Source organism: Dysidea avara, chromosome 3, assembly GCF_963678975.1.
Source record: "Dysidea avara chromosome 3, odDysAvar1.4, whole genome shotgun sequence".
Lineage (NCBI taxonomy): Eukaryota > Metazoa > Porifera > Demospongiae > Dictyoceratida > Dysideidae > Dysidea > Dysidea avara.
The window spans coordinates 19,463,898-19,487,176 of record NC_089274.1 but is presented as its reverse complement, the minus strand read 5'-3'; the positions used below and the strand labels follow the sequence as shown (position 1 = coordinate 19,487,176).

General features: G+C 39.9%; 5 protein-coding genes across 6 annotated transcripts; 3 read left to right on the top strand and 2 right to left on the bottom strand.

The window, feature by feature from the left end:
• The first annotated feature begins 80 nt into the window (after positions 1–80).
• LOC136249979 (uncharacterized) lies at positions 81–3,579 on the top strand. Its single transcript, XM_066042114.1, has 17 exons — positions 81–768; positions 827–855; positions 907–1,047; positions 1,103–1,185; positions 1,237–1,493; positions 1,554–1,585; positions 1,639–1,685; positions 1,739–2,007; positions 2,057–2,179; positions 2,234–2,355; positions 2,408–2,515; positions 2,569–2,623; positions 2,681–2,773; positions 2,826–2,911; positions 2,966–3,035; positions 3,089–3,205; positions 3,260–3,579. Exons 1-17 carry the CDS (start codon positions 97–99, stop codon positions 3,389–3,391), a joined length of 2,436 nt encoding a protein of 811 aa, XP_065898186.1. The 5' UTR covers positions 81–96; the 3' UTR covers positions 3,392–3,579.
• Positions 3,580–4,003: 424 nt separating this feature from the next.
• On the bottom strand, positions 4,004–5,036 carry LOC136249986 (uncharacterized). 2 transcript variants are annotated; one of them, XM_066042122.1, is made up of 2 exons: positions 4,872–5,036; positions 4,004–4,816 (listed from the first exon to the last, which is right to left on the bottom strand). In XM_066042122.1, the coding sequence occupies exons 1-2, from the start codon at positions 4,975–4,977 to the stop codon at positions 4,125–4,127; spliced, it is 798 nt and encodes a 265-aa protein (XP_065898194.1). In that variant the 5' UTR covers positions 4,978–5,036; the 3' UTR covers positions 4,004–4,124. The 2 variants fall into 2 exon arrangements, with proteins under 2 accessions (XP_065898194.1, XP_065898195.1); XM_066042123.1 differs by having other exon boundaries at positions 4,908–5,033.
• Positions 5,037–5,050: 14 nt separating this feature from the next.
• LOC136249982 (serine/threonine-protein kinase RIO3-like) lies at positions 5,051–7,388 on the top strand. Its single transcript, XM_066042117.1, has 9 exons — positions 5,051–5,400; positions 5,464–5,632; positions 5,682–5,902; positions 5,955–6,098; positions 6,151–6,278; positions 6,330–6,512; positions 6,562–6,721; positions 6,770–7,048; positions 7,168–7,388. The coding sequence occupies exons 1-9, from the start codon at positions 5,257–5,259 to the stop codon at positions 7,300–7,302; spliced, it is 1,563 nt and encodes a 520-aa protein (XP_065898189.1). The 5' UTR covers positions 5,051–5,256; the 3' UTR covers positions 7,303–7,388.
• Positions 7,293–14,265, bottom strand: LOC136249978 (pre-mRNA-processing factor 6-like). Its single transcript, XM_066042113.1, has 25 exons — positions 14,052–14,265; positions 13,918–13,977; positions 13,759–13,861; positions 13,170–13,288; positions 12,725–12,803; positions 12,195–12,377; positions 12,009–12,134; positions 11,763–11,857; positions 11,309–11,373; positions 11,126–11,253; positions 10,926–11,052; positions 10,754–10,872; positions 10,504–10,666; positions 10,335–10,443; positions 10,199–10,268; positions 10,025–10,146; positions 9,823–9,916; positions 9,651–9,772; positions 9,381–9,600; positions 8,200–8,263; positions 8,081–8,150; positions 7,827–8,033; positions 7,730–7,780; positions 7,604–7,679; positions 7,293–7,557 (listed from the first exon to the last, which is right to left on the bottom strand). Exons 1-25 carry the CDS (start codon positions 14,165–14,167, stop codon positions 7,405–7,407), a joined length of 2,841 nt encoding a protein of 946 aa, XP_065898185.1. The 5' UTR covers positions 14,168–14,265; the 3' UTR covers positions 7,293–7,404.
• On the top strand, positions 14,217–21,302 carry LOC136249980 (uncharacterized). Its single transcript, XM_066042115.1, has 19 exons — positions 14,217–14,339; positions 14,453–14,579; positions 14,630–14,715; positions 14,949–15,040; positions 15,372–15,483; positions 16,245–16,351; positions 16,633–16,713; positions 16,769–16,814; positions 16,943–17,063; positions 17,110–17,195; positions 17,253–17,398; positions 17,634–17,693; positions 17,740–17,803; positions 17,851–17,951; positions 18,004–18,132; positions 18,182–18,296; positions 18,561–18,713; positions 19,393–19,600; positions 21,023–21,302. The coding sequence occupies exons 1-19, from the start codon at positions 14,306–14,308 to the stop codon at positions 21,207–21,209; spliced, it is 2,055 nt and encodes a 684-aa protein (XP_065898187.1). The 5' UTR covers positions 14,217–14,305; the 3' UTR covers positions 21,210–21,302.
• The last annotated feature ends 1,977 nt before the right edge of the window (positions 21,303–23,279 follow it).

Sequence of the window (23,279 nt, the reverse complement as noted above, 5' to 3'; positions counted from 1 at the left end):
ATACAATACATGTGCATGCCTTCATAGTATGATGCTTCAAGTGAGGATTAGTTTACGGTTTTCCGGTGCACATATGTATATGTTGTCAAGGTGATAATGGGAGAAGCCAAACAACTGCCGCGAATAGCAGGCCCTACAGTGGCCGTGATGGGATCTGGCACAAAAGGGAGTGGCTTTCACCACCCCTTTGTCGGGAACATAGTTCCATCGATTGTTCCCATGTATACCCCGTACAACTTTCGAAGACCTGGTGATGTTTACAAGCCCAGCTCATCGAAATCTTCCTCGCGACAAGCACCACGCCCACTAGGACTAATTCCAGACAGAAGAGAGCACGTAGATGACTTGCCAAGGCGCTTCACCGGAACTCTGTTAGCTCAGTCTTCTAATGGAAGGTCGACAGGACACGTTGACAGCAATTCACGAAGTATTCTTCCAGTGAAGCCGAGCACAGCACCAGCTAATCGTCTTAAACCACTCAATATGCAATACAGAACTAAATCTGCATTGACAATTGGTGAAAATGTGCAGCCAAGTGCTACCAAGTCGTTGTCTATAGTGCATGAAGACAGTGATCCGGATTACATGGACATCTTGGGTAGGCTCAACGAGCCCCACTACCTGCAGAGTGTACCAGAGCATGTATCATACCAGTATGTACATGATGATGGCTACAGTCAAAAAAGACATTCGGTTTGTTTACCCGTCAAGTCTGACAAGCAAAGAAAACAGCCACCTCACAATCGCCGCAGAGCATATAGCTTAAAGGTGAGTCATCAGCAGTAATAACTAAACAAGTAGACGATAATGTGGCTTATTTCTGCAGCCCAACATGGAGGTGTATGATGATGTGAGGTAAGTTGCATTGCAAGTACTCTCCAGTACAATTGTATATCTAATGGTTAGATATCACACTGCAAGGCCGAGTGCAGCACACTATATTAACTTTGTTGAACAAGCCAGCATATATCAGAAACAATTTGACACGGACAAAAGGGATGGACTAGACTATATACCATGTGAACGTTGTAGATTAAGAGGTGGAAGGTAAGAAATCATATACAAATGTTTTCAGCACTGGCTATATCACTAAATGTATCAGATGTTCAAATTGCAAGACCATTCGTATTGGTGGTGGCTATATCATACTAGATGGTGACAATGACAACAGTGAAACTAGAGGAGGTATATATGTAAGTATGACACACAGCCAGCCTTTCATACACCTCTAAACAGATCACAGTCGCCTCAACACAACTCTGGACCCTGATGATGGTCACCTAGCAATGCTAACAGACCGTAATCAACTAGGAGGGCATGGCACTCACAATGGAGACCTAACTCATGGTGGAAGATTACATCAGCACAATGGTGATAGTGATGATGAGAGGAGAAGAAGAGGACAAGATGATGGCAAGGATGGGAAGAGTGGGAGAAACGACGGCAGTGATGGTTTTGGCAATGGCACAAGAGGCCATGATAACGGTGACATGGTATGAATGAGGCTATTGCAGTGACTGTGTGTCAGTTAACTTGTTAACTTGTGTTTGTAGCATAACTCAAGAACGGCTATGGGATATGATGGGTAATTGATGATATGGTATATATTAGAAATATTCATTTGATATGTCCACATAGCAAAATGGCTGGGCATGGGCTATCAGGATCTGCAAACAATTCTTCAGGTAAACAGTGACAGCTGTACAACTACTTCTAGTAAACCAGTTCTGCTACACAGGATTGGGTAATGGATTGGGTAACACCAGTAACAGACCTGGAGTGGGCCTATCACAGAACAAGTCAGGTACTGGTGGTAACAGAGGGGACTCTAATGATGACTTAACTGATGGACTGGATCGTGTCAAGAGCTCACACTCCAACACTTCCAGGCCTGGCTCATCCCGGCCTGTCTCTTCTAGACCTGCCAGTAGAATAGGTAGTGGGGTTGGAGGTAGGAGAGGTGGCTATGAGAGAAAAAATCGTAAAGGAGGTTCCACATCCATGGAGGTAAACATCCCTAGTACTGGCTACAGGGTTTAATCATGGATTATTACAGAAACAGAGTGGTGGTCGTAGGAAGAAGAGATCAGGTGACGGAGACTCCAGTAGTGACAGTGATGATGATGAGGCAAAGAGGAGACGACGTAAGAAGGATAGTGGCTTGCCTGAGATTGATGAGGTAGCTGTTTACATTTCCTGCTTGCATGTAGCATCTATCATATGATATGCACAGAATGCAAGTAGCAAAGACAAGGCTAATAAAAAGAAGAGAAATGCTAAAGATTTTAATCTTACTGGCCACTATAGTGGTGAAGACAGTGAACCAGAACAAAAATTAAAATACCGAGGATCTTTGTAAGCTGAAATTAATGTTTAATGTGTTTGTAAGTGATTTTAATGTTTGAAGGTACAAGTTCAAGTCAAAAGAGGATAATGTTAAAGCATTAAAATGTACACTTAAGGAACTGCAAGGTATTGATCCATTAGACTACCTCGCTAAGTACTGCATTATTGAGTAAGTGAAACAATATTGGATGTTCCATGCATATTGGCATCTCATAAATATAGTCAATCAAAACTACCTAACTACCGACGAGTCTATGACAATGTGAATAGGGATGAGGTTAGTTCACTCAACTATGTGCATGACGCAGTATCACTATGTCTTTACTATCTGTAGGATGATGAGATTGATATTACTGAATTAGATTTTGCACTCAAGGCGGTCAACTATGATCTGATATCAGATGCAGAGGTTGATTATGTCAATCAGGTGGATGGGCCACCCAATAGGTGTACTAACCAGCTGGCCATTTTTGTTGTAGATTTTAGAGCTGTCTAGCCGATACAAGTTAAACTTTCATTTGTTTTCAGTCATCGCTGCATTATCAGAGAAAGTGGTATCACTCGAGTAAATAAACCTCATGTATGTAAGAAAAGGCATGTTTAATATTTTATGTAATAGGGATATGGTGAAGAAGCTCATTAACAAGATGGATCTGAAAGCTCTAGAAACAAAGATGAAGAAATGCAAGGTATGAAACCACAACTAGCCACTTTCAATTTTTCATAATGGTTGCTCTAATAGGAGTTATTTTACCTACTTGATGACATGGATTCAGGAGAAAGAGACGGTGTGGTCACTGTGGCTAGTTTAGCAGTGGAACTTCAAGCTGGAGGACTAACAGAAGAACACGTTGAATTTGTATGTCATTTGGCAAGATGGCACCACCATAATGTTATCAATATATCATTTTAGGTTGTGGACAGGCTGAACCATGAGCAGAAAGGATTGGTAGAATTTCTTGATTATCTCACCTACGTTCCTTTGTTTGTAGAGATCCATGACTCAGTATGTGGTAACCCACTAGATTTCTCTAGGACTAAATGAAATGACAATGACTTTATAATACATGTATGCAAACAGGCCACACCCAATTTTGTAAACGTTACGGCTGTCACTTATCTCATTACAAACTCCATGTCATGCACTGATAAAACTCAGTGATGACTTCTAAAAAGGGCTTTTGAAAATGTATATTGCATGTTTACAATTATAGAATGCATGTATTAATAATACGAGGGGTCTGGAAGTATGCATGCCAGAGGTGGCTCCAGGGCAGGTTTCCAGAAACCGGTCAATGGAACTTAAGACATTCAGATTGAGATACTCTAATAGAGCAGCCAATCACTCTAATAAAGTGGAGGGCATGCAGTCATTCTCAGCAAGTTGATACTTTTTTTTTGGTCTTCACCAAAAGTTTAGTTATGCTCCTGATCAGAAACCAGTCACAAAAAATCCTAAAACCACCTATGCATGCTGCTAAAATATAGCGCCATCTAGGTTATTTGCTATGCTGGATAAATAGTGCAATTGGACTGTTACTGGTTTCTATTAAAACTATAGAAATTATTTAGATTTGTCACCGACTTACATAATTGAATTTTTAAGGCATATAATGTGACTGACATAAATGAACACTAACTGAATTGTTTTGCCCTGTTGTATTAAATATTATGAATTAATAACTAGCTAGTCTTTGTAACAATAATCCATACTGTGCAATATGTCATGATGCCATATGCATGCATTGTTAAAAGTTTAAACAAATTAATAACTACCACTACATTCTTATGGAGGATGGAGCAGTATCAAAGCTTTCCTGTCGTGAGATTTTAGTATGAGGTAAGAACACTGGTACATCATCTTCTGTGTTGACACCATTAGATAACTGCAGTACAACAAGATGGAGTTTGCATATCTTTAACACAGTGTAACAGTTGGTGACCCGGTGATTTTCAAAACTGGAGCGGAGGTTATCGACCTGTGTGTTATCCAACAGAGTGACCTGGTTTTCACCAATTTCCAAACACCCAGTAATAGCTTGCAAGTAATGGTGTGGTATTCTTGGAAAGAAACTGAGCAAAATGTCTTGGTCACAAGTTCTGTTGCCGCGAGTCCAATAGACAAACACCAGATCTGAGAATCTTTTCTTGTCTGCTTCCAAACTTCTGTCTTCACGAATTTTCTCCACAAATTGTTGCCATCTCATCTTCTTTGGGTCCATTCCTAGTGTGTCCTTGTTGGGGAGTATTAGCGGCCTGTATCCCTTTGGAGTTGATTTGTCCCAGTCCTTCTGACACGCCTTAAAAGCCGAGTACAGTACTCCTATGTCATTCTCGTAAGGTGTTTCTTCTGTGATCGCAATACGGACAGTCCGGTATTTAGTGCTAGTTCCTTTAACGGCCATCTGGAAAGGAAGAACGTAGCCAAACACAAATCCGGGTCCCGTGGTAGCGCCCTTAGGAAGTTTCCCTGCAGTTCGCAAAAATAAAGTCACAAATCCCCACATGCACCACTTTTAATTAACCTTTAGGGTTTAGCGCGGGGACTTTTCTGTACACACCTAATGATTTTTCAGATCGTTCAGCATCATTTTCGGGTATGTAAGTCTCACTCTCGCCTCCTGTAGCCATCTCGGGCACTATTCAGCTACGCCCTTCAGTTATTCACGTGACTAGATTGCAACGTTTATGACGTAATGATCACGTTTACCCTAAATACTTTCACGCGGTTGTGCAACATCACAAAGAAGGGGTCAAAACTTCTTATAAAAGTAGCTACTACGGTAAATTTACTTTACGTTTATACTTTTAGAAGTAACAAGTGTAGATTTAAGACAACTTTTTCGATAGGTAATTTAATCTTAGTCGTTTGAGCGCTAAAATTTAAACTGATACCGCCAAAATTTTGTTATGGCAAGTACCTTAGAGACAGTACCTCCGAACGAACCTCAGACTGGATGGACGAAGAGCAACCCATGGGGTAAACCACGAACTCCCATTCAACCATCCTCTTTTGCGTCAGTAATGGACGAACAACTCGCCAAAGACCTCCAAGTATGAAAGACCGAATTTTTAAATGGTTCGAAGTGTTCATGTGTGTTTTCTTTGTGTTACTAGGAGAGGGAAGAGCAGCTAGTGACCCCAATATGTGTCAAGACCATCACAGAAGATTCTACTGACACAATGGATGATTTGTTAATGGCACAAATGCTCCAACTAGAATATGACAGGGAACATGACTTGTTAGTAGCTGCCCAAGAGAAACACCACAACAAGGACAGCAAAAGTATGTCTCACTTATGTATTACAGTATTTACCTGTATTTGTTATCATAGTTGCTATTTCATTTGAGAAGTTCCGATCAGTTCACCCAGCATTAAGTGAAGATGATCCCCACGATGATGAAGCTCTTGACAGTGGTGATAATGAAGATGTATCCCCACCAGCCAGTGGTCATGGTGGCAAGAAGAAGAGGGGAAGGAGGTCTAATGAATCCACACCAACTAAACATGACCTCTATATCTGTGGCCGTCGTCATGTCAGAAATATGGAAAAGGTTATTCACTCATTGTTCTTGTGTGTAATGTAATTAGAACAATCTTGTGTAGTTTCTTGAGGCATCTGGTGACATAGCTAATGAGAAAGATGACTACACCTTATCAAATAGTGTCTATAATTCCCTCAAACGTCATTCTATGAAGGAACAGAAATACAGTCACAAACTTCACGAGAAGAAGGAGCACTCAACACAGGTCAGTTTGGTCTACTGGTACACCTCTGTTTAGTGACCATATTTGTGTCTAGGAACAAACCCTTGATCCAAAGACCAGACTCATCTTGTTCAAGCTGGTAGACGGTGGAGTACTGGAAGATGTCAATGGTTGTATTAATACTGGCAAGGAAGCTAATGTGTATCATGCTACTGGAGGAAGGTTAGTATATCAATCCCTGTTGTAATTGTGGTAGTAACAGTGTCGTTATAGTGTTGAGGATAAAGTCATCCCTGCTAACTGTGCCATCAAGGTGTTCAAGACCACACTGAATGAGTTTAAGAACAGAGAGAAATATATTAAGAATGATTATCGTTTTCATGATAACTTCAATAAGTTAAATCCTCGCAAATTTATCAAGCTATGGGCTGAGAAGGAGATGAGAAATCTTATCAGGTTACAATACATCATCGCCTCATCAGTGTTTGTCATGTCTGTATTATAGGATGTCCAGGGGAGGTGTGAACTGTCCAGAAGTTGTTATACTACGTAAACATGTGTTGGTAATGGGTTTCATTGGTACTGATCATGCTCCTGCCCCAACACTGAAGGAAGCCAAACTATCACATTCCCAACTACAGTCAGCTTATGACCAATGTATTAAGGTACAGCAACATTGTGTAGTGAGTGTATATAATGTGGTATGTTTACAGGGTATGAAGTGTATGTACCAGAAGTGTAAGTTGGTACATGCTGACCTCAGTGAGTTTAACATGATGTGGCATAATGAGAAGGTGTACTTCATTGATGTCAGTCAGGCTGTGGAGCCAACACACCCAGCTAGCACTGAGTTCCTGCTACGTGATTGTAGACATGTGTGTGACTTCTTCAGTCGTTCTGGCCTCACTGAAGCAATGACACCACATCAATTGTTCACATACATCACTGGTATTGAAGTAACATCAGATTGTGATGAAGAGTTCTTGAGACAGGTATGGTTGGTGGTTACTGTTTTCCCAACTAATTAGTACCAAGAGATTGACTCTTGGTAGACAGCCCACCATAGTAATGCCAATCTCAATTGTTACAGTATTTTGTTTCACACTTGTAGGTGGCATCCTACCAAAGCAAGGAACAATTAATGTTGTCTAAAGCAGAACCTCAGACATATCCCTTTGATTACTTCTTTGAACTGTCACAAATTGAAGATGATAATAGCCCAGTAACTTCTAGTGATGAAAATTAAAATAGTTTTATTTATTTTTTATTGGATGTATGTATAATCAATCATGTAACACAGTATTATGAAGAGACAACAATATTTTACATTAACTGAAACAATGACTAATTACACTGGCAGAGTGAGTGTTTTGGCTACAATTGGTAACAGTTCATCTGTGTGTTGACGCCAGTTCTTAATGTTTTTTGATACCATACACCAGATCTCTCCATGACGAGGTTCTGCCTTGATGCAACTCTTCAGCACAGCTCCTTGTTGTTCCTATAGTAGGAGTTTAGTACAAAAGACATTATTATGTTTACACTACCTCTGTTCCATGTTGTAGTTCAAATCGATATTTATATGCCCATGCATCACCAAAATCTGGATCAATCTTGACAGCTCTAAACAACAGCATATGCATTGTTCAGGATAACTAAGACTTGCTTGTTACCTTGCCAACCATTCCCTTGCTTTGTTCACTTTGTGCTCAGCCCAGAATAACCTATTGTATGCTAATAAAGTAGGGCATACAAACAGTTATCTCTTACTTTGCCACTGCAAGCAGTACATTTGAGTCATGTTCACATTTCTTGAGAGCATCAACACTTTTTGACTTGCGTTGTGGTCGTGGAACGAGGAAGATTGCCTCTGCCCAGAGGATACCAGAGTTTGGGCACTCCTGCATAGCCTTGGCCATCAGTGTCAGAGCTATATTCTGTTTTCCTCCTCGTACTTCAACCCTAATTGCTTCCAACCTGAAAAGTTTGGAGTATGTGGTTGTGCATTAAAATGAATTACTTACCAAAGTTCAGGACACTGGGGATTCCTCAGGCGAGCTTTTTCCAAAACAGAACGTGCCTTGGTCAAATGGCCTGAAGTGAAAATAAAGTATCCCAGTAGTCAATACATTAATATCCTTACCAGCTTTCTCTTCTAGTCTTGAGAGCAGGAGACGAATTGGAATGGAAGTAGGGCATTTCTTGATCTACACAGTGAACAAAGAAACAGACATTAGTTTGACACTGTCTCTGTTCAAACAAGTTACAATCACCTTTCAGGTCCCACTTGTTAAAAGTAGTGCAGTTCACAGTTGATTACAACTAAACAATTTAATGTAGCACATCTGTATCGCAACTCGTGTACATAGCACGATTAACGCAGTCACCTGTGCATTAACTATGTATTATCTACTGAGTTTTGGAATTGTTGTTAAAAGGGACAACCAATTTTTTTCATGCAAGACATGACATATTTTTTTGAAACTTAACTTCTATTCCACATACATCACAACAGAGACAAAAGCAACTGCATAAGAGACAATATCTCTCCACATGCAGACTGAAATAGATGAGTTTCCAGTATGGCCACCAGCAAATGACACAATCTTTAACTATATGAACTTTGACATTATAATTGCAGTGCTTTAATAAGTTACTACATACTGTATGAACACAAGTACTGTTCCACATTCCTTCATTTACAGGGTTTTACCCTAACACCAAACGATGAGGCCAACACTAGTCATGTAAATAACTTTTTGGTAAGGAAACACGCAAACCCTTTATATACCTTTATAAAATGACCCATAACTCGATGGTGGTTGCTCCTATCACCATGCAACGAGTTCTGTTTGATAAGCCATTAAATTTTCTATCAGGCCATATATAACTCACATGATTAAACCCACAATTGTAATTAAATACATGGCTAGAATTTTGAAACACAGAGACGTGACTCGCTGTTGTTCACCGCTTCAACACAAGTAAGCCACTGTAGTTAATGTTCCTTTAACTTTCTCCAAGTAGCCCAGTGAACAGACATTTAATCAATGTGTAGTTGTAGGTTATACGAATTAAATTACCCACCTAGTGTCACCATGCGTACCCACATTGTGTAAACACGCATTTCCTAAAAGTTCTTTGAGGGTTTAAGGGCTAATACAACGATTCACGGCAAAACTAATCCATGCACAAGACAAGCACGCTTCCGAACAGCTTATCTATCACATAACAAACACTAATACATTCCATGACTTCAGATACTGCTGCTAGCTAAAAGTAAAATCCTTGATTACAAATCTGCTCACTAAATTGCACACTCACCCCTTGAAGATAAACTTCTCTGGCACCATTTTCATCTCCCTCCTGTTCAGTGATCTGACCTTTCATCATCCACAGCTTGGAAAAATCAGAATACTTGGCCAGAGCCTCATCAAGTAATGTCTTAGCCATCTCAAGGTTGTTCAGTTGCCACTCCAGTTTAGCTGACTTCATCAACACACGAGTCGTACCTGCACTTGCTCTAGCCCTCTCCAGTAAACGTCTACCCAGTAGAGTAATGTATATGAGGGAATACATGTGGTACTAACATACCTTGCTCTCTCGTATTCATTGTTTTCACTCTCCAGTTTGACTGCAGCTAACCAAATCTCTTCACTGTTTGGATTGGCCTTGAAAGCCAGTGCCAAAATGGAACGAGCTGAAGGAACATCTCCCTGTATGAACAGTACATGTTGTTAGCAGCACGGTTTGTATTGGTACTTACCGCTAGCCACTTGGACTTTGCTGACATTAGCCATAACACCTCAGCTCTTGGGCAATGAGCAACAGCTTTAGCCAACAGTGCCTCCAAAGATTCCCTGTAGCAGGAGGAAAGATAACACAGTGCGTGTGTGTGTATGTATGTGTGTGCATGTATGCGTGTAGTCAATATAATCATGTGTGTGTATTTCTATTTACACACACACCTGGTTCCATGGCTACGTTCAAAATAAGCAGCTGCCAGCCAGATATTCTTGTTGCTCGGATACTTCATCAAGGCATGAGCATAGATGGCCCGTGCACACTCATATGCCTCGTGACTCACACACTACACAGAACACAACAATCAAAACTAAAAACACACTATGACAGTTCCTTACACTCTCAGCATCTTCTGTCCACTGGTCAATTTGGTCCTCCTCATCAATACCATAGCCAATAACGGCACGTCTATAACAGAAACATTGTAAATTTAAGATAATAATGTCCACACACATACACAACACAGTTGCTCACATGATGGCCTGGCAGGTATACACACTACCACTATGCTCACATTCTTCAGCATCCTTGATCCATTGATCCCTGTTGATCTCCACCATATTAGCCAACAGGCTGGCCACACCTGATCAACATGTGATCAATGACATCAACACCATGATGATGTCATCAATACCACACCCACCTCTCTCAATGATTTTAGGCACCATCTGATGGTTCTCATTGGCTTCCTCTAGTTTGGCAGCATGTATCCATATCTGTCGGTCGGTGGGGATACTCTCACGAGCTTTATTCAGTACACGACGAGCATTGTCATATGTCTCCAGTTTGGCCAGAGCTAACCACAGCTACAACGGAACCACTTAACCTTATAGACAATAATGATTATGTACAAGTGGCCACGTTAACAGGTTTCACTAGAGCACAATACGTACCTCAACACTGAGGGGACAGCACTCCACTGCTCTACTCAGAAGGATCCTAGCATCTTCTGGTTCCTCTAATTCAACAAGAGCCTTCCATAGCCTGACTGAGTTAGGGATATTCTCAAGAGCTACAATAATGAACCACATTCACATAGCTCACAAACCAACCCAAGGATATTACCTTTACGTAGCACTTTCTTCTTAGCAGCAATCTCAGTTTCTAGCTCAGTGGCTTTAATCCAGATCTTTACAGACTGTGGTATACTACTGACTGCTCGAGCGATCACCGACTTAGCCTGCTCTGGTGGCTACATGGGATATAATACATGGCCGTACAACCTTCCTTGATTACAACACACAAACCAAATGGTGCACACTCACTTGCAGTCTGGTAGCCTCTAGCCACAAGTCCTCATTGTTAGCACAGACCTCAGTTCCCTTGGTGATGATGTTCCTAGCTGCCTGCATGTGACCAGTAACCTCCTCCAGCCGAGCAGCTGCTATCCAACCTGTAGAAGGGTGGGGCTCATAAAGGTGCACAAGCTGACCAATGGAATTTGTTACCTGGACCATGTTTAGGATTAGTTGTGATAACTGACTTGAGTAACAATCGAGCCTTCTTCACGTCACTGTAGAGAACCAGAAATCATCTATATAATTGCAATGTATCCTCCCATCCCACCCCCTTGCAATGATTTCTGCCCCTACTGAAAAACATGCATTAGGAGGTGTAGTAATCATAAACATAGGGCCAACGTGTTAGTAGATTCAATCTTGTGGCAGCAAATTGTGTAATGCTAGGAGACCCCTGGCTATAGTTTGAGTTATGCACGGCATGACAAGGAGAAATATTGTATGAGTGACAATTTAGCAAAAAAAAAAATGTGAATAGTTTGGCAAGTTGTAGTTTGAATGAAAGGAAGAAAAACTGATTTTCTATACTACCAGTGAATGCATGGCACAATTTGGTAACACGCCTAGGAGATTTACTGGACAATTGACAAACAGATAGACTCACTTGATATCTCCAGCACTTTGAGGGGTAATACTATTCAGATCAGTGAGGTAACCTTTGGGGTCAACTACTGTCTGTCCTGATACTGAATCTGACACCTAAAAATGATAACATGATATACTCATAATATAGACAATAAACAACAAAATTAATAAGAAGGCCCATTATGGGCCCTCCAGAAGACTGTAATGAGGTTTCAGTGTATATACCAAGTGTACACACAAGACTTACAAAGTACAAGAAAATTACCTGATCCAACTTAATACCCAACATGGAGTTTCTAGCCTCTCCAATCTGGTTCAAATCTAGCCGAGTACTGGTGGCAAAACCAGGCGTCATGGTACCTGAGAGTGGAGTCTGAAACCCTCCATATTTCTGCAAAAAATTCAAATACAAAGATAATTATTAAATACAAACACAGGGTGCAGTACATGCCTGTTGCCTAGCATCCAGTGAAGCATGGGCTGATATGGATTGAGCAGCCCGCTCCAAAACGGAGTCTGGTACAGGTGTGTATCGGTCTGGTCTCAATGACGCATTTCTCTGTTTCTTGTTACGCACATCTCCCACCTCTGGAATGGAATTCCATTCATCCTCTGATACTCTAGACAATGCACGCTACACAGCAAACAAAAAAGAACAGCATTTTTGACGTGTCACTGTAATTATACAGATGGAGCAGCAGATATCTTGTATGACAGCCAGATGTCAAGAGCCACTAGTACCCCACAAAACAAGCTGTTCATTCCTCTACTAATGTCCTGTCTTAGCAATAGGACAAAACTTTCTTGGCCTTAATAAATCTGTAGCTCAGGTACTATTAAAAGCTTTTTCACTTAGGTAGGGGAGAATAAAGTTGGCAAGGTTAGTGAGATCACTTTTCTATACAGGTGGCTACCAACACAGGTTACACTGTTAATACACTACGCAATGACAGCTGTTTGCATGTAGTAGACATAACATACTTTCAGGTCTGAAAATTGTTGCTGTATCTTTGGACGTTCCATACGATACTTCTCCACTTCTTCCTTAAGTTTTTGTTCTCTTTAACAATACAGCACGATACAGTGAGGACACATTTAATGACAGTAAGCTAAGGGGGGTTGTCTTCATAAAACATCTTATAATCTCTTCAAACTATTCAACCCCAACACCTCAGTATCTATAATATCACATCATGTATATCAGAACCCTCAAAAACCTTCTTTCAGCCCCCCCCCCCCCCAACACAATAGTGACAATACATGATTCCTAGTAAAAGATTTTCAAATATCAGTACCACACCAGGCATCATGTTTGGTTATGCAATCACACAGTTCACAGGAGTTATGATGTGTGACCAATTTCTTCTGATAATATAATACACACTCATTTTACCACTATGTTTATGAGCAAGATGACGGGCCATACCTTCTATCCTTCCTCTTGCTGTCCATCCTCTGATCTATGGAGTCGTAAACTGCATCAGCTTCTTCATCATCTTTCTCATAAGGACCAGATGAAAACAGGCTTCCTCCATAACCAGAAAACTGTTAAGTGTGTATGAAACATGAGCAGTGGATGACAATATGAGCAGTGGACAAACAACACACAAGACAACAACAACAATAAAACAAAGCTTTCGGCTGCTACCCAGTAAAACACTGGTGCACCTCTGTACTGCTCAGTTGCTAAGTAGGAAAACCCTCCTGGAAGTAATATTACCCCCACAGGAGGCTGTGCCATGTCTTACAGGTGAACCTGTAGTCCCACCTGTTAAGTGAGACAATACATATAATATTATTGGAATTGGCATTAATTTTAGCTTCACCATTAATACAGCTGGGTGGGCTGGAGCAATGTGAGTAATGCCTTTGCTCAAGGAAAGAAACAATAGCCTCATTAGGCATGCATCAAACATGAAACTTTATGATTACCATATTTATAGGCCAGCGTTCTAACCACTTGGCTGTGCTGCCCCACTCACTTACACACACTGCACAAGTACACACAAACACACCTCATCAAAGTTGGAATCATTCAAGTCCTCAATTTCATCAGCATCGTCTTTATCATCATCCTTCTTCTGAAGTTTCTTGTTTTGGAAGTATCCTCTCTCATCACTACCAACAATTATGTGCAGTGAGTGACAATGTACCACCATAACTGGCTAACTTACGGTACGTCACCAGCCTCTCTTGCGGGACCAATATCTGAACGTGTTGTGAATCCTGTGGCTCTAAAACAAAATATTAGTAGCAAATTTAAATAGATAACTAACATACAAAGAGCACATTAACAAAAGACGCATACCCTCTTCCTAGACCTGGTACGTATCCCAGCGGTGCTGGTTGTCCCAGAAAAGACTTCCTCTTCCTCCCAACTAACATGGGAGGAGGCTGGGGCGGCATAGGAATCAATCGCGACATCTTTGCTGCTTAAACTTCGGGGGTTAAACTTCAACTTAGACGGCTCCAAATATTTTCAAGCACTTTTTGAAACGAAAACGTGACGACAGCTCAAATTAATAATCGATTGTGGGATTCGATAACTGCAGACAGTGCAACATGAGTACAGCAAGACGCCTTATCAGAACATTGTGTAAGAAAAGTAGCTATCATTTCAACCCCGTGATCTCTGATAGTTAAATTAGCTTATAGTTTTACGATGTTCCATGAAAATAGCTACTCTACTTCCATAATTTCGTTTCACAGCCACCACCAGTGATGCTCTCAGAGTAGTTAGCAGGGAGGTACAACAAGCACTATCAGCTGGTAAACCAGTGGTAGCTTTGGAGTCCACTGTTGTCACTCATGGGATGCCCCACCCATCAAACCTGCAGTGAGCATGCCTCTTCTCCATATAAGCACATGAATCTATGCTATATTTAGAATGGCCACTGAGCTTGAAGATATTATTAGAAGCAATGGTGCAGTTCCTGCCACAATAGGAATTATTGATGGGTGTGTCCATGTTGGTGAGTTGTTGGCCTTTTGTGTGGGTAGGCTGTTTTTGTCATGCCATCTATTAAAAACAGCAACTGTATTATGTTATTAGCTCAAAGCTATCATTTTAACCATGAAATTATTTTTATTGTGCAACATTCGAATATATGGAACACATAAGCAATACAAGCCTTGTGACGCTTATGCACTCCTGGTCGGTATAGCTTTGTAATTTATATTATTTGCTATTCTCCATTGCCATAAGGTCTAGACAAGGAGAGTATACAGAGATTAGCCGATCCCAGTGTTAAGAGTTATAAAGTGTCAAGGAGGGATTTATCTTATGTGCTCAGCCAGGTATGATGGAACAGTACACTTGCAACACTTTTACAAGGACCCTGTATTAGAAAAGGGGATAGTTGCACAAAGTATACACAAAAGTATTTCACCTTGCAAAATATACAAGGAAATATTTCAAGCTTATTATTAGACAATGGCTTTAAAGATATCAGATGTCGCTATCATTCTTGCAAGATGATTCAATTATGGCGTGCATGTAACCAAACTCATTGTGAAATACATTTAGTCTTTAGTACATAGGTATGAGTGGGTACATTTACAACTGAACCTTTTAAGTCTACACATGACTATACATGTACACTGCACTTAGCTGGTGTTCATGTTGTAGGGACAATGTGGAGGGACCACAGTGTCTGCTACAATGTTGTGTGCTCACCAGGTTGGTATCCCAGTGTTTGTTACTGGAGGGATAGGAGGAGTCCATCGAGAAGGAGAGAATAGTAAGTCACTCACCGACACTTCTCTGAGCAATTATCCGTATGTATCACATGGCTAAAAATTTTCAAGTATTGGCTTTGAAAAGATAAATATTTTTGAGGATACATAGATGATTCAGTGCTAAAGGAATTTGACCCTACTACTGTTTAGGATTGAATTTTCATGATTTGTGCCCCAAAAACTTTCTAGTGGTATATTCTATACCAGCAGGTTAACATACACATATGTGTCATTTTGTATGGTGCATGTTGTATGCATGAATCCGTCTAGTTGTCTAGTAAAGATAAACTGTAATCTTTTATATATGTATATACTGAGATCTGACTTTTGTTTGCCTCCACACACAGTGAAAAATGCTCGAATTGGCCATCTGTTTGGAATGGCTAGCCCTTGAAACTAAGCGAAAAGTTTATACATGCCACCCCCTTATTAAGACAAAGAAGTACTGGGCTGTACATGACTGACTTGGACATGTGTCCCATCATAGGTGTCCCAGGGGTCAAGGGGGGCTGGAATCTCCTATTGATTTTGCAAGATACTCTAATAGAACAGTCAGTTGTTCTAGTAAAGTAGTCAGTGCATAAAATTCCTCAGAATTGATCTCAGAAAGCTAAATTTTCTTTTTCTTTGGACAGATTGCCCTAGAAGGATCGTGCTTCGCAGGTTGATTGTGTTTTACACGCTGTTGTACCTAGCTTTACAACCACAGGGCCCCCAATCAAAATATTTTGCTATGACTATGTGTTCCATTTGTGTACCACAGCTCTAGACATTAGTGCTGATCTATCAGAGCTGGGAAGGACTCCTGTAGCAGTGGTGTGTGCTGGTGTGAAGTCCATACTGGATATTGGCAGGACACTGGAAGTGTTGGTGAGTGTAAGTAACGTGTCAGCATAATATAATAAAGAATATACTCTAATAGAGCATTCACTTGAATGGCTATAAAACACATTTTTAACAAACACTCTAATTGAACAGTCATTTGGTGCACCAGTGATCACCTCTACACTGTAGGGACTCCATTTCAGAAACTCCACTGTTATGCATAAACTCAGGTCACCACATGCTTACGCACTTTTTATTTGTGTGCATGTGATAGTTTACCTACCCTGTACTATTATTATACAAATCTGAAATGCATCATCATATAGGAGACCAATGGTGTTACCGTGGCTACACTTGGTGGAAGTGATCAATTTCCTGCCTTCTTCACTGCCAACAGTGGACACAAAGTAACACAGCGTACACCAATATTACTAGTGTCATCGTAATATGGTCTGTGTGTAGTCTCCCTATCATTTGACCTCTGTACAACAGTGTGCAGCATTGATAGGTAAGAGCTGATACTAGAGAGTATAGCAGGTATGGGGCCTAGTATCTATACTATAGTTATCTGCCAAAATTCCGAAGTACTCGCATCTGTATTATGTTAATGTGTACGTTTCTGTATGTCATCTTCAGATGCAAACATCACTGCTGACATAGGCAGTGGGATGGTCATTGCAGTCCCTATTCCAAAACAAGCTTCCCTTCTTGGTGAGGGCATCGAACGAGCCATTATGGTGGCAATAGAGGAAGCAAGGTAGGAATGTCATGTTGTGCTCAAGTAAGACCATCATTGGTGTTAGGGCAAAGAACATTTCTGGGAGAGACATCACTCCTTACGTTTTACAGAGAGTGAATGAACTTACAAAAGGAAAGTCATTGGAAGCAAGTATCCTTGTGGTTTCCCATTCAACTTTTGGTGTTCCTGAACTTTAAATCTTCTAAGATATTGTGTTGATAAAGAACAATGCTGATGTGGGAAGTCAAATAGCTGTGTCATTGTCTGAGCTAAGAAATGGTAGAAAGAAAAGGACAACTTCTAAAGGTCACAGTTTCTGTGATGGCAGTAAAAAGCAAGACAAGTCACGTCCTGTAAGTAATGCAGCAGTAATGACACTTTTAGTACATCATATGTAACATAGCCACAAAAAATAATTCGGCAATATTGATTTTGTTACTGGTTTGTTGTACAGAAGGTATGATACATATTTCAGTATTTGACAATTGTACAAATAAAATATGCACCTATCTGGTGATCCTTGCAGAGATGAAGACACTCATTGTCATACTTATTTTCAATCTCATTGTTCATTGTATATTTGTGTAGGTCGTGGTGGGAGCATCAATCATTGATTTTGTAGCTAAGATATTGAGGAAGGACATCTTGGTAACAGTAGCAGACATTGTGTACTGGTGTTATACACTTGTTGCAGACAGAAGGGACCAATCCTGGCCAGATTAGAACCATCTTTGGTGGAGTGGCTAGGAACATAGCTGGTTGGTGCATGCTTCATTGGAGATGTTCTAAGCTTTATATTAATTAGAATGTCTGGCAAGGTTAAAGGTGGATCCATTTTTCATATCTGCTGTGGGACAGGATATGTTTGCCTTGAAGTTGAGGGAGAGTTTCAGGCAACTAGACATGGTGAACAAGCGACTGTTCTAATAGAGTGTTTTATATAGTATACACCAACCAGGCTACTGATGGTCTAATTGAACTCCCTGATGCTGCCACTGCTACATACTGTGCAGTGCTGGACCATCTTGGGGAGATGTATTGTGGGATCGGGGACATGGACATTCTCAATAGGATTGAGCCAGACAATGTACCCAGTTTTGTATCTCAAGTAATCATTTGATGTTGCTGCCTTGTAGATTTCTCAGTTCACTCAACACATGAAAGAAGCTCCCATTGTTTGTATGGATGGTAACTTGAGAGTTGATTCTATCAAATTTATTTGTGAACTATGTAAAGATTATAATGTCCCAGGTTGGTGTTACCTAGTCTCGTATTAGCCAGACCACTTTTCTCTGCACAGCACTTATTACTTAGAGATCATGAGCACCTGCTATGATGACAAAGAATCTTACATTACTGAGTTGTTCATGTTATGGCAGTTTTAACACCTTAACAGTTAGTGCATCAGTGACCCTTCTTTGATTATAGTATATACTTATAATCCTAATTGATAAGCACTATGCAGAGAAGAGACCAAGTGATATGCCACTTATCCACCACTGATTCATACTATAGTGTGGTTTGAGCCTACTTGTGTGGAGAAGATATTGAGGCCACTGGAGGCTGGTGTGCTAGACTACATTACCTACATGTCACCCAACTTGGCAGAACTGAGGAGCATATACCATGCAATCACTGGTAGTAATGTAAAGGCAACGTCCACTACAGGTACATTATTTGCTATAAGTAGATACAGGAGCTCATCGAATCCTATCTTGTCCGTAGGATTCGTTGTGCTCCTGGTAGATAGTATACCGTATATCTCAGTCATGTCATAAGTAATATTAATGTACCTATGTACAGTTAAAGCTGTATGTGTATGTGTGTGTAGAAGGTCACTTTAGTCTATGCTACTGTTGCTTACTTCTTCTTCAGCCTCAGAGTGGTTTATAAAAAGGCCTTTGTGTTGCGTGTACTTGTGTTTTCAACTCTCTGTTATCCAAAAGATCATCTTGTGATTGGATAACTGGAAAGTTTGTATCAGTGTAGTCCTGTCGTTGTACAACAGTCTCTAGTGAGGTACCATCAACTTTATTATTAGTTTTGCACTCAAAAAATAGCAATGCCAGCAGTTAAACCAAGCAACCAAATTACGTAGACAGCTTACACTACTCAGAATGCAACTTTTAGTTTGTTCTGGCTAGTTACTAATTTAAATGGTTGCTAAGTGCCTGCATTAATCTAAATATTGATGTGGTGAGGAAAACAGCAATGCTGGCATGGAGTGAGAAACTAAATTTTATATGGCCTAAAAACTTGTACAGCCAAGTACTTCGGCATTCTAAATATTGGATAACTGATGTACTAGTGACCCATTGTATTGAGCAATTTATTACATCATTTTCAGATGCTGTGTTAGATGAGAAACTTGATGAGTGTATGAAATATTGTCCGGTTTTACTGGATAATGTACCAACAGTGTTTGTCAGTCTGGGTAAACATGGTGTCATGGTTGGCCAAAGAGAACACAGCACGTTGACCTTCAAACACTACCCAGCCGGACCAGATCACTTGCTACCAGTCAAAGTTACTAGTGCATCTGGAGCAGGTGACAGGTAGGGTTGCTTGTATAGGATGACAATGTTCAAGTGGCTTTTTTAACAATGTAGTGTGTACACGTGCATGTGTTGTGTGTGTGTGTGTGTGTGTGTGTGTGTGTGTGTGTGTGTGTGTGTGTGTGTGTGTGTGTGTGTGTTGTGTGTGTGTGTGTGTGTGTGTGATGTAGCTTAAGTAATGGCAAAAGAGTTCATGTAATATAAATACAACCAAGTTGTAAAAACAGTGTGGCCTTTAAAAGCCAGGGTGATAAAAGTGAAATCAAAGGTGGCAGCAAGCCATTAATAAAATTAACATTGTTGCAGCTATTTCTTAGCTGCCACCTTTGATTTCACTTTTTCACCCAGGCTTTGAAGGTTGCACCCTTTTTTCACAGCTTAACTGTTTTCATTTCTTTAAAACCGGCCATAGGCTGCATAGTTTTGGGGTTTGTTTTCACCCACTTTTCTTCTTATAATAAGTAATTGCATTGTACTGAATGTTTAATTACTAGTATTGGTAAAATTAGGAATTTTAAGTTTTCATATGATAGAAAAAAAGTAGGGAAACTAGGGAGGTCACCTATACCTGCAGATATACTAGGTTACGACTGAATTAGGGATTAAATGTTCACTAGTATATCTGCAAGTATAGGCGACCTCCCTTTTTTTCCTACATTTTTTCTATGATCCCTAAAATTCCTTATACTTGTAACATTTGTTTACTTTTTTTGTAATGATTATGACTGGTGAAACCGTGCATACCACATCAAAAGAAAGGATGGCGCCAGAGTTAATGTTTTCATCTGAACGCGTGCCCCAGGTATCAATTACTGACTCGAAAGTGAAGTGGCCATTACACTTCGTTTTCAATATTTTCCGCCGGTTACACAGCATTACAAACAAAGAACAGTGTTAGAAGTGCCTCTGCAATCAATCCAGTCACCATGTAAAATACAGACAATTCCCATTTACAAACTTAGGAAAGCCATGCATTGAGCTACCACAAATTAACACCTTGGGCTAAAAGAAATGGGACACAAAGGAGGACAAAGGTAAATCCATGATGCGTTCATTGTACATACTGTGGTATGCCAAAAGACATGTCTCGGGATGAAGCGACGTCATACAGTGAAAAAATCAAGCCCGTAGCCTTAGCCGTTATTGAGTTACACTTGCCTGAAGACATCAGTTATTCAGTAGAAAATTCCATTGAATGATTTTTTAAAATGTAACAATCTGTTGGAACTATTTAGGGTCATACTGGAGGCACTTTTGGGCTTGGTTGTACCTAACCAATATACTGTCAAGGCACCAGGATTATGAAGCTTGTTTTGGGTGATATTTTTGGCCAGAAAACCCCCAATTTCAAGGTAATTGATGTGTTTTAACAACAGTTGCAAAACCATATTTACTGTACTTTAATCATACCTTGCCTCTCAGTTTTGTAGGGGCAGTGATGGCAGGTATAGTACAGGGTCACTCAATAGACCAGTCAGTCAGGGCAGGATTGAAGGCATCTTACCTGTCACTGTTAAGTAAAGACACCATCTCCCATGATGTATGTCCTGAACAGTTCACTGTTGATATCACCTCTCAATGGATTAAAACAGAACCAACTGTATTTTGAAATATTTTTTGGATTGTTAATATATGAATACTCAATAATCAATTTCATCTTCCTGTGAATGTGTGTAACGTGCAAGAAATATTTTCTACAAGTGCTAATGAAAGTATATAGAAGTTTGTAGAGCTAGACTTTACAATGTAATTCAGTGTGCAACTTCAGTATTGAGATACTCGAAACCTCAACATTTTCACTAGTGTTAGTAGGGGCATTGAACCATTCCCTAACTCTTTCTACAGTTTGCCAACATCATGTTGAAATTTACATAACTCAAGTACAACGCTTGCATATAGATATAACCAAGATAGATGCAGCAGGGCTTAAATAACAACAACAGTAGGTAAATGATACAGGAGGTTACTATTAAGAATTTATGAGAAGGTCGTTTTTGGGAAGAGACATACTCTCTCTCCATGTATCATAGTTGGAGCTGCCATGTACTAACTAGTGTGTACTTTATCTTTGTGCTATATGGTATGTACTGCATGAATGTGTTAGTGTATACTCACACTAGAGTCACAATTGAACATCAGCTTTCAATTTTTTAAGGCATGTGTACTTGTGTGCCAGTGGAAACAAGGGAATACTCCCTGACAAAATCAAAATGTTTGCAGTCAACCACTCTAATAGAACAGTCACATTTCATATCCCTAACAATAAAAATCTCAGCTAGAGCTATACTGTAGTCAGAAATAATGTGCATCTGGGGATTTCATCTCAGATACTTCTCCCCAAAAATGAGCCTCATGCACAAGTGGCCTTAGGGACATTCAGCACTTTGAATGGTTGTTATATGGAAACAAAATCATTTCTACATGCATATCCATGGTAATAAAATTAGTTCGTAAATTGTGTTAAAATACATATCATTTGCCAATCCACTATCATGTACAGTTCTTTAAGTATATCCATACATGGGAGTGTACAAAACGTGTATGCAGAGAAGCTGTAATAATGCTAACTTCAAGACCACAATGCTCAACCGTGCAGGTACAAAAAGAAGTTGTAAAAAAAACAACAGGTCTACTGTAATAAAATAGTCGAAAACTCTTTAATAGTATCATACAGTCATCACAGCTTGAATTTGATTGAGTTGGCTACTAACTTATCAACAAGATCTTTAAAATCACTTTGGCACTCGTCCATTTAGGTCATTGGATTGGAATATCACACAAAGTTTGTTCAGTGTACTGCATGACTATTGATTGTATTTACTGTAACTACCTTATTTGGTCATTATTTGAGTTGTCAAGTGTGACATTAGAGCTGATTTTCAAAGCATAATGTAAACAGTAATATATTATATTCAACAACAAACAGTTAACAAGACTACTATACTATTACATATCTACAGTATGTTGTGATGACCATTGTAACTGAACTGGTTTGTTAAGTGTCAGTGTAAACTACTACAGATCATGTAGTGTTGTAGTTTATTTTCAATATCTGCAGCAACTCACTAATCCTGATGATGACACCAACCACAAGTGACTATGGTCTTGCATTAAAAGTAAAAAACAAGAAATTTTGACATACCAACTTTGAAGGACTAGACCATATGAATCTATAGATAAAGCAAATATTTTATAAATAACTACTTCAGAACTGCCTTTACTAAGGAAAATGCTGATAGCTTAGACAGCTCTCCATATCCCTCCATAGACACTATAAATGTTATAGTAAATTGAATTGCTTCCTTACTATATAATAATATGTGGTTAAAATGTGCATAAAGCCTGTGGTCCACTACCCCAGACTACTAAAAGAAACTGTTCATAATGTTGCTCCTATACTTACAATATTGTTCTAGGTTTCCTTGAAACAACACAAAGGACCTTCAGAAAGGTACTGGTTTCTGCATGTGGTCTTCAAGAAAGGTGACCGACCTTACATGTCCATCTAACTACCACCCTATCTCATTAACATGTATCCCATGTAAGATTTTTGAACATGCTATTTTGTTTAGCTATAGCCATAATATTATAATCAAGCATCTTTCAACTCACTCTGTAGCATAGGCGGATCTGAGGGGGGGACAAGGGGTGCTGTGCCCCCCCTGGCCCTTCCCTTGCC

Excerpts from the sequence above, each read along its gene's own strand:
- LOC136249979 (XM_066042114.1), top strand. The coding sequence starts at position 97 with ATGGGAGAAGCCAAACAACTGCCGCGAATAGCAGGCCCTACAGTGGCC. Across the intron at positions 2,516-2,568 it reads GCTAAGTACTGCATTATTGA|TCAATCAAAACTACCTAACT; the intron begins GTAAGTGAAACA and ends TCATAAATATAG. Across the intron at positions 3,206-3,259 it reads CAGAAGAACACGTTGAATTT|GTTGTGGACAGGCTGAACCA; the intron begins GTATGTCATTTG and ends ATATCATTTTAG.
- LOC136249986 (XM_066042122.1), bottom strand. The coding sequence starts at position 4,977 with ATGGCTACAGGAGGCGAGAGTGAGACTTACATACCCGAAAATGATGCT. Across the intron at positions 4,817-4,871 it reads CCCCGCGCTAAACCCTAAAG|GGAAACTTCCTAAGGGCGCT; the intron begins GTTAATTAAAAG and ends TGCGAACTGCAG.
- LOC136249982 (XM_066042117.1), top strand. The coding sequence starts at position 5,257 with ATGGCAAGTACCTTAGAGACAGTACCTCCGAACGAACCTCAGACTGGA. Across the intron at positions 6,513-6,561 it reads GAGATGAGAAATCTTATCAG|GATGTCCAGGGGAGGTGTGA; the intron begins GTTACAATACAT and ends TCTGTATTATAG. Across the intron at positions 6,722-6,769 it reads CTTATGACCAATGTATTAAG|GGTATGAAGTGTATGTACCA; the intron begins GTACAGCAACAT and ends GTATGTTTACAG.
- LOC136249978 (XM_066042113.1), bottom strand. The coding sequence starts at position 14,167 with ATGTCGCGATTGATTCCTATGCCGCCCCAGCCTCCTCCCATGTTAGTT. Across the intron at positions 12,804-13,169 it reads AGCAAGAGGAAGGATAGAAG|AGAACAAAAACTTAAGGAAG; the intron begins GTATGGCCCGTC and ends GTATTGTTAAAG. Across the intron at positions 9,773-9,822 it reads CAAAGTCCAAGTGGCTAGCG|GGAGATGTTCCTTCAGCTCG; the intron begins GTAAGTACCAAT and ends CTGTTCATACAG.
- LOC136249980 (XM_066042115.1), top strand. The coding sequence starts at position 14,306 with ATGAGTACAGCAAGACGCCTTATCAGAACATTGT. Across the intron at positions 15,484-16,244 it reads CCATCGAGAAGGAGAGAATA|CTCTAGACATTAGTGCTGAT; the intron begins GTAAGTCACTCA and ends TGTGTACCACAG. Across the intron at positions 16,352-16,632 it reads GCAGGACACTGGAAGTGTTG|GAGACCAATGGTGTTACCGT; the intron begins GTGAGTGTAAGT and ends ATCATCATATAG.